The 17698-nt window shown below is 40.3% G+C and overlaps 1 protein-coding gene across 3 annotated transcripts in view; it reads right to left on the bottom strand.

Moving 5' to 3' along the window:
* Nucleotides 1-15814, bottom strand: part of CREM (cAMP responsive element modulator) — a 35587-nt gene extending 19773 nt beyond the window's left edge. For 2 of the 3 annotated variants that reach the window (XM_075212062.1, XM_075212064.1), the window contains exons 1-2: nucleotides 15484-15562; nucleotides 1529-1623 (exon numbers count right to left, since the gene is read on the bottom strand). In XM_075212062.1, coding sequence (XP_075068163.1) covers nucleotides 1529-1614 — 86 coding nt within the window. In that variant the 5' untranslated portion in view covers nucleotides 1615-1623; nucleotides 15484-15562. Of the gene's footprint in view, nucleotides 1-1528; nucleotides 1624-15483; nucleotides 15563-15713 lie in introns of those variants that run through there. The other variant, XM_075212063.1, reaches the window with a different exon arrangement.
* Between the last annotated feature and the right edge of the window lie 1884 nt (nucleotides 15815-17698).

Below are 17698 nucleotides of genomic sequence, written 5' to 3'. Positions count from 1 at the left end.
GTCTGGCCCTCTAGAAGCAGCACATTACAGTAGACAGCCTGGGATGGCTAACATGATTTTGGGGAGACCTGCAGCCATGGGCGAACAGGCTAGAGTCCTCAGAAATAATTTGGAAATATAACCAGTGGTGGAAGTGGGGGTATATAATGCCTTCATTGTAAAACTATTCAATTCCATTCACTTACATTCCCATTATATTTACTGCCACTTCTAAATTTCCACTTCGACCACTGAATATAACGAACATTGTCCTATTTTTATTTAATTATTTGATCATTTAAGTGTCAAGTGTATTTGCAGCACCAATGAAGTATAGGATGTGTATTATTTTGTGTATTTAAATATGTTCATTGTTTGTTGCACCAACTACGGTCAACGGAAGCCTGCTGGTTAGTCTTTATGATGTAAGTATGTATGTATTATGGGTTGGTGGGTGAGTCGGTGGTTTGAGGGAGAACACATAAAGCCAACACAACAATAGGCGTTTGGGAAAAGATAGTTATACAGAGAGGGGGCAGCATGCTCACGGTTTCCACTTTGTCCCACGCCTGCATGAGAAGTATTTTAATGTATCCAAACCATACACATAATACTGAACAATGGTAAGGGTTTCTAGCGTTCCTGGTCATTACATTTTTAAGGTGTAAACAAGAGGTCTAATTATATTACTATAAGATGAATACATCTTCTCCAATGAAACCAAATAAGCTGTAGGAATGGTGGCTAAGTGGTACAAGTACAGTATACTGCCTCAGAGTAAGGTCAGCACAATAATAAATTATATAAGGGGTTAGTTAAGAGGGATAAAGTGCACTTGCATACATGAGATAATGCCTGGGTCTAGTTGAATAAAGAATTCTTATTTCCATTACTCAAGTCCTGTGAGAGCTTCTATGACACCTTCAGTCTAGGTCTTACTTAGACATGCAAACAGAGTAGTTCACACAAAATATATATATATTTTGATAATAGTATTTCTGTTAATATTGAGAGAAATTTGAGTGGACCATAAATAAACAGACCGAAGAATGTTATGTAATTTGACCACAATGGCAGTCTAGCTTGAGCTGCAACCTTCTGTTACTCACACAGAGCAAGTTGTGTTCATATTTTTCCAGGCTGTCATGCCTTGAGAATTATCTGTTACCAGCAGGGGTCAATATCTCCTAAACAGCAGGGGTCCGGGACTTCTGCCTAGAATTCCACTAATGTAACCCAATGACACTAAGTATTTCAGGTAGCATAAATTACTATAAGTAGTATTAATACTAAAGATGTTTACTAACTTGCAACGGGATGCATTTCATTGTATGCTTACCCTTCAACATGTTCAAGAAAAAGCAATTATAATAGTTTTTCTTCCATTATTTTTTTTAAATGCATTAAGTAATCATAGCTGTACTTCCATGAAAGGTCCCAGTTTTTGAACCCCCTACTAGGCTGCAGTACGCTACTGAAAGCTATGAAAGAGACACATTTAAATAATATGTACTTCTTACTGACACTGTGAATGTTTTATATTTCTTACTTATATGATGGTCTCCGTACAAGAAGTTCCCTCTGTTTCTGACTGTGATCCACCACAGAGGATTCGGAATCGTCACTGGCCTCCATTTTTGTTACCTGTAACAAAGAGAAGACATTAAACTCCTAAAAAGTACAATATTCTATCCAAAGCTCCTCTTCCCACGTGCCCAGCAGTAACTTCAGCCTAGTGTAGCACAATTATAGGGCCTTTCATCTATGGGATGAATAACTTGTCTCTTTAAGGATCTGTTGAAAAGTGAATTTAAAATAGAACAAATTAGTTTCAGTGGTGTAGTTCAAACCATGTGTCCTGTAAATGTGCTTCTGGTTTCATCCTATTGTTCAACCACTAATGCACACTACCTGTACAAGAGTGTCAAATATGAAAACTGTAAGTTAATGAATAAATGCAAATGTAGCCTAAAACTCACATGCAGTAATGTACTGTAGTTAAACTGGATTACTTAAAATGAAGCACGTTTCTATACAGCTCTGCACAAACACATGATTCTGCTGTATTACACTTGTTATATCCTACAACATGCAATGTATCTTTTGCTTTTTAATTACAAACACAAATGGAAAGACATCTTGTTTTGGCACTCTTAAAAGGACTGAAAGGATTTTTTTTTTTAGGACCACAGATTCTGGTGCCCCAAGCATGGTGCCCATGTTCGTGGCTCTGATAGTTGGGGCAATAATGGTTTATTAGCAAATAAATTTTTTGCCCTTGATGTTAAAATCCTATTTTCAGTAAATGGCTCATGTATACACAAATAAAACATATTTCATAAATTATTTGGGTTGAAAGGTTATAAAATGCACTCCAGAATTGAATCACAATAGTTTTCTTATAGTTCAGTAGAATAATAAAAAAAGGAATTTTTCAAAGAGAATTCTCAAATGAAGAAAGACAAATAACAAAGTAACCTTAATCTGTTTGTCTGTCTGGTTATGCATTCGGACACTCCTGCACCAATTATGATGAAACCAACACGAGGTGGTTCCGTTGAATGCTGGCCAGGTTTAAGGGGTTTAGGGTCCCGATCGGACCTCCCGTTGGTGTACGCTGGGGAGAACTTTGACCCGGGGAGCCTGTTCTGAGCCTGCATTCGGACACCTCTGCACCGATTGGGTTGAAACTAACGCAAGGTGGTCCAGCTGGATCCTGGGCAGGTTTTAGGGGAGTTAGGGTCCTGGTCAGATCTCCCATTGGTGTACGCTGACCAGAACTTTGAACCAGGGAGCCTGTTTTGGGCCTTCCACTGGATGAATTTGTATGATATTTAATATAAAAACAAAAAAGAACCATGGACAGCCACTTCATGGGTGTGTTGGAAGAACTGCTAAACTGCTAATAATTTTTAAAAGGTTGACAGTTACATCCAACTCATTGATAATAACTTATTAATTTGAAGATTTAAACCCAGGCAATGCAGAGTAGTTCAGCTAGTATTTGATATACATGAAAATAATTATTTTTTTGAGAGCAAAACAAAACAAACTGACTATATTTATTTTACAATTGGAGGAAAACCAACCACAATGAAATTAACTTTGTTAGCTGTAAGGAAATAGTACAGACCATAACACATATATAGACTTTAGGTCAGCTCTAAGGCATGCATTTCCAATCAGTGGGCAAGCCATAATGTTTTAGCAGCGGTGAGAGCTCTAAAATAAGCAACATTCAATAAAGTTATTTATGGAGTCCCAGTTATTTATAATAGTCTTATTTTATCTATTTAATTTTTCCTGCTGGAAAGAATCATTATTCCATTTAACAGCCAATCAATCCAATTTGATATAATGAAACAGACCCCACCCACAGGTGTGGCTTATAGCTGCCACTAAATCTTAATCTTACTGGCCAGGAGGTAAGTCTAGTGTGACACTATTCATTTTACAAATACTCCCACCTTCTAGGTAGTCTTCTCTCAGCAAAATAAATAATCAGAATAAATAAATAAAATTATTAAAATAAATCAGGAGGGGGGCAGGAAAAGATGTTTCACAATGTCCTGGAATGAGATGTAAGCTGTCTTTTCAAATCTACAACAATGCTAGGTACAAGTCTAAGGGGCGTATTCAATTGTTGCTCCGGCCGCCGGAAGAACGAGCGCGTTAAAACTATTACCGTTTATACGGTAATTACTCGCTGAATTTCTCAGGGAGCTGCGAGATGAAATTCAGCGAGTAAACTACCGTATTAACGCTTTTTACTCATAAACGGTAATAGTTTTAACGCGCTCGTTTTTTTGCGGTCCGGAGCAACAATTGAATACAATTGAATACTCCCTATAGTTGTGTAAAGAGAAACTTAAATATACCATTACTTATTATTTCTGCTTTAGACTGTTTATAAATGTTCATTAAAATATAATATAGCAGTTAATCTACACAGAAAACGTCACCCAAATTTTAAATGGGTGCATACAGCACTCCTGCTTGACTAAAATAAAATTAAAGGCTTTATTTAGTTTAAAAGTTATTACCTAGATAGTCCAAGAATTATACCACAATAAGTTTGTCACCTTTGAAAGGGTAAGAACAGAATGAAATGCTGTCAATGAGAGCTTGAGATATTAGGAAACAGGGGACCCCAGGCTATCTGCTTATTGGTCATACTTTCCTGCACCCCCACTGTTACTCACTGACACCCATGCCCCTGCCAGGTAGGTCAGTGGGGCCCAGTATTCAGAGTCCCAGTATAGTGGTTCCTTCATTTCCACCCACAAACTCCACACGGCTTTTTGGAGGTTTAGGGCCCATTCAGGGATAAGAGTTCCTCTGATCCTACAGATGCTCCTAGCGTTATGAACGTCTTGGGCTGAAACAGAATGTACCGATGTGCTGTAGTATTAAGGTAATTGGGGGGGGGGGGTCTCTGTGTAATGAGTAAGTAATGGGGTATCACTGGTTATTAGGGTCTCTGTGACATGCAGAGTCCATTGCACAATATATATTACATCCTTAGGCTGAGGTTTCATTATACACAAGATAAAAAAGGAAGTGTAACTATTGCTTCCCTTGAAAAATTGGGTCAACATCCTTATTAATGCTTTCTTCTAATAAGACGCTGTATGTTTTATTGCATATGTATTCTTAAGATGTTTATAACACAGTGCTGTACAGAATGTTACTTTTGGTTGACCCTTGCAAAAAATAAAATCTTTAAAAAAAAAAAAGGGAGTGTAGCTTTGTTCAGGGGCCCGAGGCCTTGAGTTATCCTAAAAGGATGAATAGCAAAGTATTTGTGCTTGTGAGTCATGTTGGCTTTCATTCAATTATTTAACATTCTCTTTGCTATTCATTTCTTTTGTTTTTTCAACATCAATAATTTCTATTGAATTTTTAACAAACATGTGGGGTACAGAAAGCAAAAAAGGAGGAAGTGGGGGTGTAGTGGAAAAAAAGAGGAAGGGTGGAGAGGGCACAGAGTGGGATAAGAACACAACAATATATTCATAGTTGCAAACACGAAACATAAAAAGACAAACGATAATAGCAAGATACTAATGGTGTCACTGTACAATTATAGAGGTCGAAGCATGAGTGGGTTGGGGGGATTCTATGAGATGTAGAGATGACTGTATTATAGCAGGGCTATGTCGGACTTGAGGGGATCCATCACCTTCAGTAACAGAGACATGCCAGTTGAACGAGGACGATGTTGTTATAGAGTAGGGTACTCCAAGAGTTTCCATCTCAAAACTAAATTGAACCTTGGAGATAACCTTATGAATAGGGAGTGGTGTCGATTATTTCCAGAATTGAGCTATGATAGCCCTAGCGGGAATTAAAATATGTCCAATCGTGTATCTGGCGATGCGTGGGACTTTCGAGGGGTAATGGCGTAGGAGCACCAATTCATGTGAGGGCGGAAATATTTGATTAGTAACTTTGCTGGCGAGGTCAATGGCCTGCGTCCATGGAGTTTGGATAACAAGGCAGCTCCAGAAAATATCAATAATGTCTCCCACTGAATTACAATAACATCAACAAAATTTTGACTGGGAGGGCCATGTTTACTGGAGTCTAACAGGGATGAAGTATAACCTATTATTTTATTAACTAACATTTCTGTGTGATTAAAGCACTTGGACATGTGGTAAGAATCAGGGGTGGATCTAGACATTTGTCCTACCCAGGGCGATTTTAGGGGGGGGGGCGATTTAGGCCCACCCCCTTTCTGATGTCTAAGGCTGCCGGCGGCTGCACAGTATGTGTAGGTTCGTTCAGCAGTGGCAGTGTGCTGTCCCGCTGCTCTGATTGTGTTTAAAACACAATCAGAGCAGCCGGGCAGCATACTGTCACTGCTGAACGGACCTGCACAGTGTGCAGCTGTCGGCAGCAAGCCCCTGGATCCGCCACTGGTAAGAATAAAAACAAAATGGTTTCCCATTGCTCTGTAAGTCTAAGTGGAGATCTACTTCGCCATGTCGACTAGAAATAGACTTACACCAGAAGGTGGTACCTGCTTTAGTCATAATATGGCGGAGGGTTGATGTAAATAAAAACTCTGTTTATGTAGGGAGGAGATCCAGTGCTGCCATTTATTTCTTATTACTCAATTTCCCCTCCTTGAGTTGTTCAATTTGAGTATCTGTATGCAGTAATTTACTGTGATTCAAGACCTCATCAATTTAATTAACCCGGTTTTCAAAAGCATTCTAACGTGAACTGTATTCTGAAAACCACACAATAGGAATCGTGCTAGGTTTTCAAAAGACCCTGGAATTAGCTCTCCACTTTCATAGTCGCTCCTACTGTGCATATCCTATGAACACAGAGCCCCCTCCACAGCACTATTGGCTGATTGACAGGTCCAGCACTAAAAATGACAGTACTTACCTGGCTATAACTGTTTGCTAGTTACACCGAATATTGGCATATGTTTCTATTTTTAATTGGTTACTAGGCACAATCATAGGCAGTGCCCACTCCACTTGTATACATTCTATTTAGTATTCAGTTTTAACTTATCATGATAACTCATTTAGAATCAGGAATAAATGTAGGTAAAGGGTGCAATTTTGCTCCTGGACAAACCAAGATGTAACGCAAGAGGTGCAAACACAAGCATTTATATTGCACGCAGGGAAAATACAACCTGCTTGGCAAATAGTGGTAAACTTTATCTTTATATTGTGATTTAGAGATGAGCTCTTCCTTCCCCCTCCTAACTGCAAATGTGTGTTCACATTTTAAATTTGCTCCCCTCCCCACACAGCAGAACATGTTTTGTCACCATCTATCTGGATTCATTTCTAACTTGTGGATTAGGAATGCACCAACTTTAGGATTCATTCCTAAAATTTGGCTTTGCGTACTTCTCACCATTTAGGCTTGCAAAATTGGGGGGGGGGGGAAAAAAATCAGGCCCATATTATCCGCCCCAGCCACGCCGAACACCCACATTTGAATGAAACACTGCCCACTATTGTGTAAGCCGTGCCCCTTTTGCTGTACGCTAAACGGGACTGACCGGCTAAAATGGGCTCAGTTGGGAGGTATGGGTTTTGTCAACCTAATCCAAGTCAAAGCTATGCTTTTACTATTTAGGCCTTCCTGCTTAATTACAATATATAAACTAAGGGGTATTCTTTGGTTCAGCATACTTGTTAAAATGATTAAGTATTTGTCCAAATTCTAATATTTGGCGTTCTGTTTATCCCTAATATACACAATATATACACACCTTAAATGGCTGAAACATGTATTCTCAATCTCTGATATTGCTATCTGCTGGTCACGCTATGGCATTTCCTCGTGATGTTATATTGCACATACGCTTGTGTGTATACTGCACTCTAACGTTTAGGCAGCGCGTACTTACTCCCAGATTGAAATGAAAACATATATCAGATCGGATTGTAAGTAAAAACCATCATAACTGCTCTCAAGTTCCGTGGGTTTTTTTGCACGCAATATGCGTGCAGGTGGTGTCTGAAGATTAATCAGGCCCACTGTATGCATGGAATACGCTGTGAGCTCGGTGCTGTCTTTTAGCATGAGATTATGCTAAAAGCCGTAATGCCTCACATCCAAAGGTCACCCAACATGAATAGCAAGAGATACAGAATGGCTGTTAGCAAAAGGATTCAATGAACCCTAATTTTCTGTGTCAAAATCATCCTCAGCTCAACACTCCGCACACCCCTTGCCAGCACTTTAATGGCACCTGTGTGTATGAAGTCTTATAGTTATGACATTAGAACTCCTTTGAATTATACCTTGGCTTTGTGAAATTATTAAATGTGCAAAATCAGAAAATGTTTTTCAACTGAAACATTAGTTTTATACTTTTTCACCTGATACATTTGAAGTGCTCTTCTAAGCATTTAATAGTACTTGCGCTGCTACAAGGGTATCTCCTATGAAATAGTCAATAAATACGTATTATTCTTATTGTTGATCTTAGAGCTAATCCTGTGTAATAAAGCCAGAGACACTGGTGAAACGTGCTTAGGACATCTGAACACACGTGATTACCTTATTTCAGTCGCTAGCACATCTTTCCATTAATCTATGTTTCTGTTTTCACTTTTCCTGGAACTCAGTTTCTGGAGAACACTCACCAGCCAACACTGATAGGATCATCATGCAGGATTAGTGATCCAAGATCAAAAACCATAACACTAATTTTAAAGATGTTTTATAAATACATTATATGCAGAATTACCTGGGCCATGCTGGATATTTGAGTCTGACTAGCTACATTAATATAAGCACTTCCTGCCACAGTATCAACTACCCATCCATCTTGTGACTTCGAGGTTTCCATTGTCATTTGTCTGCTACAAAAGGAAATAATGCAATCAAAACAGGCAGCGGTGGATTAATATAACCCCCAACCACTCACGCCCATGACAAGAGACTATAGCTTCACTTTGCTGGAGCAGATTCCCTATTTGTCGAAAACAACATTAGCTTAATAAAATGCCACTTATACTAGTTCCAAGATGCCCATGCATTAAGCAACCTGCATGGACAATTTTGTCACTGTACACTAGATGGGCTCTAAATCACTGCATGTGGGGGTCCAAAACAATTACTTCACAGAAAGTGTAGTGGATAAGTGGAATAGCCTCCCATCAGAGGTGGTAGAGGCTAATACAGTAGAGCAATTTAAACATGTTTGGGATAGACATAAATATATCCTTACAAAGACCTAAGGATCACATAGGGTTGGAGGTTACCATAGGTCAAAAAATGGGCAGACTAGATGGGCCAAGTGGTTCATATCTGCCGTCAAGTTCTATGTTTTTATGTCAATTCCGACCAACATCTGATCATTATCAAGCAGATGTTGACCTGCACTGGCAGAAAATCTGTGAAGTTGTTCACTGTGATCAGCCACTGGTAGGTCTCTAACTGTAGGCGAGGGGCAACGTGTTACATTTAGGGTAAGGATTTAGGGTTAGGCCCATGAGTATGTACCCTTGACACTCCCATCATAAAATGGAAGAATGTTTTATTGGTACCCCATGCATATATATATAATATATATATATATATATATATATATATATATATATATATATATATATATATATATATATATATATATAAAATGGAGTATAATAAGTGTCATAAACACTAGAAAGGAAACAGGCATTAGGCCTATGCTGCTTTTAGCAAGGTTTATGCTGCCTGAATAGCTGTTATCACAGACATCACTGACCTTTACAGTATACACTTCAGTGCTAGATACACCAAAAATAGAACAAGTTGTGTTACATATCCATCTAGTGCCAGGCTCGGTGCCGAAGGCACGTCTACCAGAGAGATCAATAAATCCCTATAACAGCCGTTCCATGGCTTGTACACCGTGTTACAGATCCATCCAGTGCCAGGCTCGGTGCCGAGGGAACGTCTACCAGAGAGATCAATAAATCCCTATAACAGCCGTTCCATGGCCTGTACACCGTGCAATGCAGAAATCTACAACTAAAACAGGGAAACGGCTTGTTTTTCCCCCAATGTACATGGTTTACAACCATGATCCAGCATTCAATCTCCTGATAAACAGATTTACTATCACTTGGAAAGGAGATTATAAATGGAGAGATACACTCAACATTCAATGTGAACACTGGATGGACCATGACTGCCAAAAGATATGACAAGTAACCATCATGATCCATCCAGTGATTAACATGAATATCATGTTTAAATTTCGAAAAGGGAGACTTATGGGAAGTATAGAGGGGAGAAAAAGAAAATAATAGCCTAATTTTGTGCATTGGTGGAAATGTATTAAATAACAAGAAGCCAAAGCGGAAGTAGCACGGTGGCTAAGTGGTTAGCACTTCTGCCTCACAGCACTGGGGTTATGAGTTCAATTCCCAACCATGGCCTTATCTGTGTGGAGTTTGTATGTTCTTCCCGTGTTTGCGTGGGTTTCCTCCGGGTGCTCCGGTTTCCTCCCACACTCCAAAAACATAGTAGAAGGTTAATTGGCTGCCATTAAAATTTACCCTAGTCTCTCTCTCTGTGTCTGTGTGTGTGTGTGTGTGTGTGTTAGAGAATTTAGACTGTAAGCTCCAATGGGGTAGGGACTGATGTGAGTGAGTTCTCTGTACAGCGCTGCGGAATCAGTGGCGCTATATAAATAGATGATGATGATGAAGTAACTTTTAGTTTATGTAAAATTAGCAATGAAAAATGTTACCTATTTTATTAATCTGTACAATATTATGCAAACCTTTCCCAGTGACACAACCGTCGCCAGCAACACAACCTCCCCCAGAGACACAACCTCTCCCAGAGACACAACCTTTCCCAGAGACACAACCTCTCCCAGAGACACAACCTTTCCTAGAGACACAACCTTTCCCAGAGACACAACCTTTCCCAGAGACACAACCTCTCCCAGAGACACAACCTTTCTTAGAGACACAACCTCTCCCAGAGACACAACCTCTCCCAGAGACACAACCTCTCCCAGAGACACAACCTCTCCCAGAGACACAACCTTTCCCAGAGACACAACCTCTCCCAGAGACACAACCTCTCCCAGAGACACAACCTCTCCCAGAGACACAACCTTTCCCAGAGACACAACCTTTCCCAGAGACACAACCTTTGCCAGCGACGCAGACACAGCCGTTACGTTCAAACAGTAAGTTATTAACTTTAAAATGTAACAATTAAATGAAATAAATATATGAAAGTTTAACATTAAAAAGCTAAACTTAAACACATATGAACACATGACCACGTATATGTTGCAGCGTGAAGCTAGTGTACAGGAGGGAGGAGACCTCCAGCACATATTAACTTACAACACTGATATTTTATTTTGCAGCAATATTCATTCTTCCTTGGTAGCCCTAATGTGTTTTGTTTGTTTTTCCCATTTCCAGTTTACAAAGTTCCTCAAAGGAAGAAGTAGCTAAATTAAGCTGGGTACACACTACACAGTTTTCATCCAATAATCGGCTAAATCAGCCGACATACGACCGCTCGTTCAAAAGTCGGGTCAGTGTGTGCAGTGACACGGTGGTCGAAAGTCTTCCCAAATGGACGATTGTCGCCTCATTTGGTTGGTCGTACCGTTTAATATTTTCGTTCCAATCTCGTTTCCGCTGTGTAGTGTGTATAAACTTCCGACCGATCCACAACAGTGAGTACGAAATTACAGTCATTGCTCATGACAACATGGCTGTAAAAAGTCACTAAAGGGACGTCCGCTCTTCCCTTTATCGTCCTAAACAAGGCTAGTGTGTATGCAGTCCATGGACCGAGCGATCGGACCATCGATCGCATGTAAAATCGCTCGGCATAAAAAGTTGGTTGAAATTTCTGTAGTGTGTACCCAGCTTAAGATGGAACAAGCAACAAAAGCCATGACCAGAGTAATGGTTGAACAGCTCAAGGAAATGGATATGGCTATGCAGATCCAAGAAGACGCACGTCTCCAAAGCTTCATGGATAAGGAGCGTGAGCTGCAGGACTCTTTCATTACGCAAGTAATGGGTATGCAGGAGTGGATTCTTAGGGAAAATAGAGAATTTATGATGGCTTTCTCTGATCGCCTGGTGCCAAGATTGTAAGGGCCTGCACAATCTCAAACACACTCTCCGCACCACCTTGATGGGCCTTACTCCTTATATAACAGAGGGCAACAATTTTTTCCCCCAAACTCAGGCAGGTCACTAAAAACGCCACATCATCCTCCACGAATTCCTCCTCATAACTCTGAGTATCCGGCTACTCCACATAACCCTGTGTACCCACATTACAGTCAGTTATAGTTAATGGAAATATATATATTAGAAAGTTCTAATGTTACTTATATGTACAATGTTTGTATTATAAGTACTGGGAAAACGTTTAACCTTGCACTACTGTTATTGGCACATTTGTCAAAGCTGTAAGCTTTTGATCACCACCCACTTTGACCTTATCTTTGTGTAAAAAAAAAAAAAATATTCCGCTTTAAATGACCTCACCTTTGTCAGCCAATCATAGCTCCTCTTGTGATCACTTACACTTATTGCCAGGACAGACCCGGGTTCAGTATGAACGGGGTCGACCGGGAATTTCCCACATCCGAAGTGCAGTGTGAACGGGGTCTGATGAGCTGGGATGCTCGGGCAAAAACCTGGCTTTAAAAACCCGGGATATTGCAGGGGCGGCAATGTGAAAGTGGTATTTGAAGTATTTTTAAAGAAATTTAACAAAAAGTGCACTACAAAAATAAGCTATTGTGCAAACTGCAGCAACACAATTTTGAAACTAAAAGGGGAACATTGCACTTACAATATATTTAAAAGGTATAGGACAAACCTTAAAAAAAAAAAAAAAAAAAAAAAAGTTGTGTGTACATTTAACCATAATGCAGTTCTAGTTAATTTGCTAAATAATTTAAGAATTTTACAATATTGACAAAAATATTCATATTACTGAATAAAAAGAGAGCCATAATTAGCCATATAATGCTCTGTCTCTAACAGTAATGAATCAGCAGAACCCAATTGCATGTTTTAGCTAAGTCTTCCCAGAGCAGTCTTTCTTTCAAAGATCTTTAACTGGTAAAGCTTATTTCTTCATAAATCATAGTATGGTCCACAACAATGTCAGGATAAGAATTAATAGGTTTACAGTTTCCCTTATTTGGGACATAAAACTATCTTTATGATCAAACCAAACTTCATATCAAGTCCTGGTTTTCCAGTTCAGATTACTGGAATCCCAGCTGTAGCAGGGACATCATCTCATCCCATGTCACACCCAAGGTTATTAGTTCTTCTTTGCTTCTGGGATGTCTTTCTTTTTTTTTTTTTAACCCTACAGCAGTTCTGCACTGGTGACACAATGCACTATTCATAAAAGGAAACCCTGTCCAAAATGCAGTCATTATAGAAACCTGTCTCTGTTAGACAAATGTCTAAAGTTTGAATCTGATACATTAAACATTTGTGTTAAAAAGATCTAACTCTATTGTGGACATAAGGGTTATTTATTGGAATAAGGACATAGAACAAAAATATTACCATATAAATATCTCACTTGTGGCTTTGGGTGAATTTTGTCAACTATTAAACTACTTGCTATATACATTTTGCATCCATAACAAAATGTAAAAAAATAGAAGTTTAACTAGAATTAAACGTTTTCCTTTCCATGAGTTACAAGTGCTTATTCCAGCAGTTCCATCCTACTATAAATAGCTCTATACACAGCTCCCAGCTCCTAGCGATTCCTGGTTGGCTAGAAGATGACAGTTTGAAACTCACCTTGGCATTGGCTGCTAATCAATGAGCTAGATTTAAAGGGACTGGCAGGATATATAACACAAAAAGGACAAAGCAGGGCATATGATAAGCATTTTGGGGAAAAAAAACAATTGTAAAGCGCTACGGAATTTGCAGGTGCTATATAAATAAAAGTTAATGATGATGATGATGATGATGAAAATTGCAAAGACTTAATCTAAACCTGGTGACCTAATAAGACTGTCATTCTCACTGTTTACCATGATGTTACACCCTATTAAACACAAACACAGGATTATATCATTAGCTTGGGGTTCACTGTCAGTGACACAGTGCTGAGGATTCATTACCTGCAGCTGTTGAAGGACTACAACTCCCAGCCTACTCCTGCATTTTACATGGTTTGCAGATAAGCGTATTAATTCAGAGTAACATAGATTACCATTGCCACACATATGTAAAATAAGATATGCATGTACACAGGTGACTACCTATATGCATGATGCAGTGTGTATGTATCAGTGTGCATGTGAAGGAGTACAGGTATTACTGTGCACACAGTGTATAATACAGAAGGAGTGGAGGTATTACTGTGCACACAGTGTATAATACAGAAGGAGTGGAGGTATTACTGTGCACACAGTGTATAATACAGAAGGAGTGGATGTATTACTGTGCACACTGTGTATAACACAGAAGTGGAGGTATTACAGTGTATAATACAGAAGGAGTGGAGGTATTACTGTGCACAGTGTATAATACAGAAGTGGAGGTATTACTGTGCACACAGTGTATAATACAGAAGGAGTGAATGTATTACTGTGCACACTGTGTATAACACAGAAGTGGAGGTATTACAGTGTATAATACAGAAGGAGTGGAGGTATTACTGTGCACACTGTGTATAACACAGAAGTGGAGGTATTACAGTATATAACACAGAAGGAGTGGAGGTATTACTGTGCACATAATCAGTGTATAATACAGAAGTGGAGGTATTACTGTGCACACAGTGTATAATACAGAAGGAGTGGAGGTATTACTGTGCACACAGTGTATAATACAGAAGGAGTGGATGTATTACTGTGCACACTGTGTATAACACAGAAGTGGAGGTATTACAGTGTATAATACAGAAGGAGTGGAGGTATTACTGTGCACACTGTGTATAATACAGAAGTGGAGGTATTACTGTGCACACAGTGTATAATACAGAAGGAGTGAATGTATTACTTTGCACACTGTGTATAACACAGAAGTGGAGGTATTACTGTGTATAATCCAGAAGGAGTGGATGTATTACTGTGCACACTGTGTTATACACAGTAGTGAAGGTATTACTGTGCACATAATCAGTGTATCACACAGAAGTGGATGTATTACTGTGCACACAGTGTATAATACAGAAGGAGTGGAGGTATTACTGTGCACATAATCAGTGTATAACACAGAAGGATTGGAGGTATTACTGTGCACATAATCAGTGTATAACACATAAGTGGAGGTATTAATGTGCACACAGTGTATAATACAGAAGGAGTGGAGGTATTACCGTGCACATAATCAGTGTATCACACAGAAGGAGTGGAGGTATTACTGTGCACACAGTGTATAACACAGAAGTGGAGGTATTACTGTGTATAACACAGAAGTGGAGGTATTATTGTGCACATTATCACTGTACCACACAGAAGGACTGGAGGTATTATGGTGCACATTATCAGTGTACCACACAGAAGGACTGGAGGTATTACTATGTATAACACAGAAGTGGAGGCATTACTGTGCACACAGTGTATAATAGAAGGATTGGAGGTATTACTGTGCACACAATGAGTGAACCACACAGGAGGACTGGAGGTATTACTGTGTACCACACAGAAGTAGAGGTATTAATGTGTATAACACACAAGGACTGGAGGTATTACTGTGCACACAATCAGTGTACCACACAGGAGGACTGGAGGTATTACTGTGTATCACACAGAAGTGGAGGTATTACTGTGTGTCACACACAAGGACTGGAGGTATTACTGTGCACATAATCAGTGTATCACACAGAAGGAGTGGAGGTATTACTGTGTATAACACAGAAGTAGAGGTATTACTGTGCACACAATCACTCTACCACACAGGAGGCTGCTGGTAGATGGAGCAGCTCCCCCTGGCGGAGCAGGGGTTAAATGATGGCGGCCCTGGTCCGCCTCTTCTGCGTGTGTGAGGGACTTACCAAAGCTGTCAGAAGCGGTGCAGACGTAGCCGGCTCGTCACAGGCAACGGGCGGAGAAGACAGGCCTGGTCCCAGGCTGTGGAGTACACACGTAACCGGACGCGTCACCCGGAGGGAGGGAAGGAAGGCTCCGCCTGAGGTGACCTGTGCCCACACCCACTGACGGAGGAGGAGGAGGGGAGAGAGGGCGAGGCCGGGCTATAGACCCAGCCAGCAGTGGCCCCACTCACCTAGAGCCCGGAGAGGTGACTTGTTCTCCTTCGACTGCAGCTACCGGTTGTCTGTGCGGTGCCCGGTCTAGGCCGCGGCTGCACTGTCCGCCGGCTCCTAACGGCCCCTGCTCGGTCCTGGTTTGAATGACGCATCATGGCGTCATCTATAGGCTCGGTCCCCCTCACTAGCTGCATAGTGGTATGTGCACTACTACATGGTGGTATGTGCACTGTATGTGTGAGGTCATACATTATACTATGTGTGAGGTCATAGTACATTATACTATGTGTGAGGTCATACATTATGCTATGTGTGAGGTCATGCATTATGTATGCTATGTGTGAGGTCATACATTATACTATGTGTGATGTCATACATTATACTATGTGAGGTCATACATTATGCTATGTGTGAGGTCATACATTATGCTATGTGTGAGGTCATACATTATACTATGTGTGAGGTCATGCATTATGCTATGTGTGAGGTTATTCCTTATGTAGTATGGATGAGGCACACAGGTAGCTATGGAGCTTCTGTCAGCATATGGGTCCATGGACAGTTCTGGGTGCTGGACCCTCAGTGCACATTCAGCCCAATTACTGTGGCCAGACAGTGATCACATAGATACATCATGGTTTGTCAAATGTCCATAGATTCCATGGACTTTTCCATTGTTTCAAGGTTTTGTCCCAAAAAATATCTACTTAAAAAAGAATGGTGAACTACTGCCTAGTACAGTGTTGGCTAACCTGTGACACTCCAGGTGTTGTGAAACTACAAGTCCCAGCATGCTTTGCAAATATATAGCAGCTTATTGCTGGAAGGGTATGCTGAGATTTGTAGTTTCACAACACCTGGAGTGTCACAGGTAGTACAATGTCTGTTATTCAGTATAGCAGCTGCACTGCTCAGGAGTCCTGGAACTTTATGGGGCAGAATCAATTAGAACAACATGGACAGTGCACTATTACCTTTAGTGCGGTAATGGATGTGCATTATTACTGTTAGTACAGTAATTTCACGCTGAATTTTGCTTTAAGCACTGTGAGCTGTAAGCAAAAATCCACATTAAAATTACCGTAATAATGCGTGCCCCACATTGTTCTGAAGAACAGTGTGGGGAATTGATTTCCCCCCTATGGAAATATTTAAGATGTGCACTTAAAAGTACAAATTCTTAGATCTTGGTGTTATACCTTATCTGTGTGGAGTTTGTATGTTCTCCCCGTGTTTGTGTGGGTTTCCACCGGGTGCTCCATTTTCCTCCCACACTCCAAAAACATACTGGTAGGTTAATTGTCTGCTAGCAAATCGACCTTAGTTTCTCTCGGTCTGTGTGCGTATTTTAGGGAATTTAGACTGTAAGCTCCAATGGGGCAGGGACTGTTGGCACTATGTACTATGCTGTGGAATTAGTGGTTTTATATAAATAGATGATGATGATGATGATGGGTGCTTTAGTGCACACTATGTATGTTATGCTTTACATGCAACTACCCAGCTACAAAGTGTCCTTGGAAGTTATTTTGGTAGTGTGAAGTGATTAACCTCCTATGCCACCCTGTCCGTGCTGTTGGACTTGCCTTGCTGTTGCCCATTTCTTTAACCCAAATTGTGCCACTCTAAATGCAATATGAGGTGCTTGCTGCTGCCACCACTAGGCTCCTTCATTGGTACCTAGAACCGATTCCTTCTGCGTAACTCTCGCTGCTAGTGTACTCCCTTGCTGGGCACCTGGGTTGGCACACCTGACATTGGCTAGAGTTGCAGTCAAAGCATTGGTACTGGATGCAGGGTCCCAACCTCAGAACAGCCTGATAACTGATTAGATTGATCTAATCTGTAGGTCACAGGAATTTACAGCAGGTAAGTAGGCTTCAAAGCAGGATCTTGAAGCAGTGATGTTTTATCAGCCCATGTAGTCCTAATAAGGACAGTTACACCTCTGTTTGTGGTACCAACAACCTTTCCAGAAGTTACAAATGGAATAATACATTAC

Source organism: Mixophyes fleayi, chromosome 5, assembly GCF_038048845.1.
Source record: "Mixophyes fleayi isolate aMixFle1 chromosome 5, aMixFle1.hap1, whole genome shotgun sequence".
NCBI classification, from domain to species: domain Eukaryota; kingdom Metazoa; phylum Chordata; class Amphibia; order Anura; family Limnodynastidae; genus Mixophyes; species Mixophyes fleayi.
The sequence above is the reverse complement of the archived record's forward strand: the minus strand, read 5'-3'. Positions and strand labels throughout refer to the sequence as shown.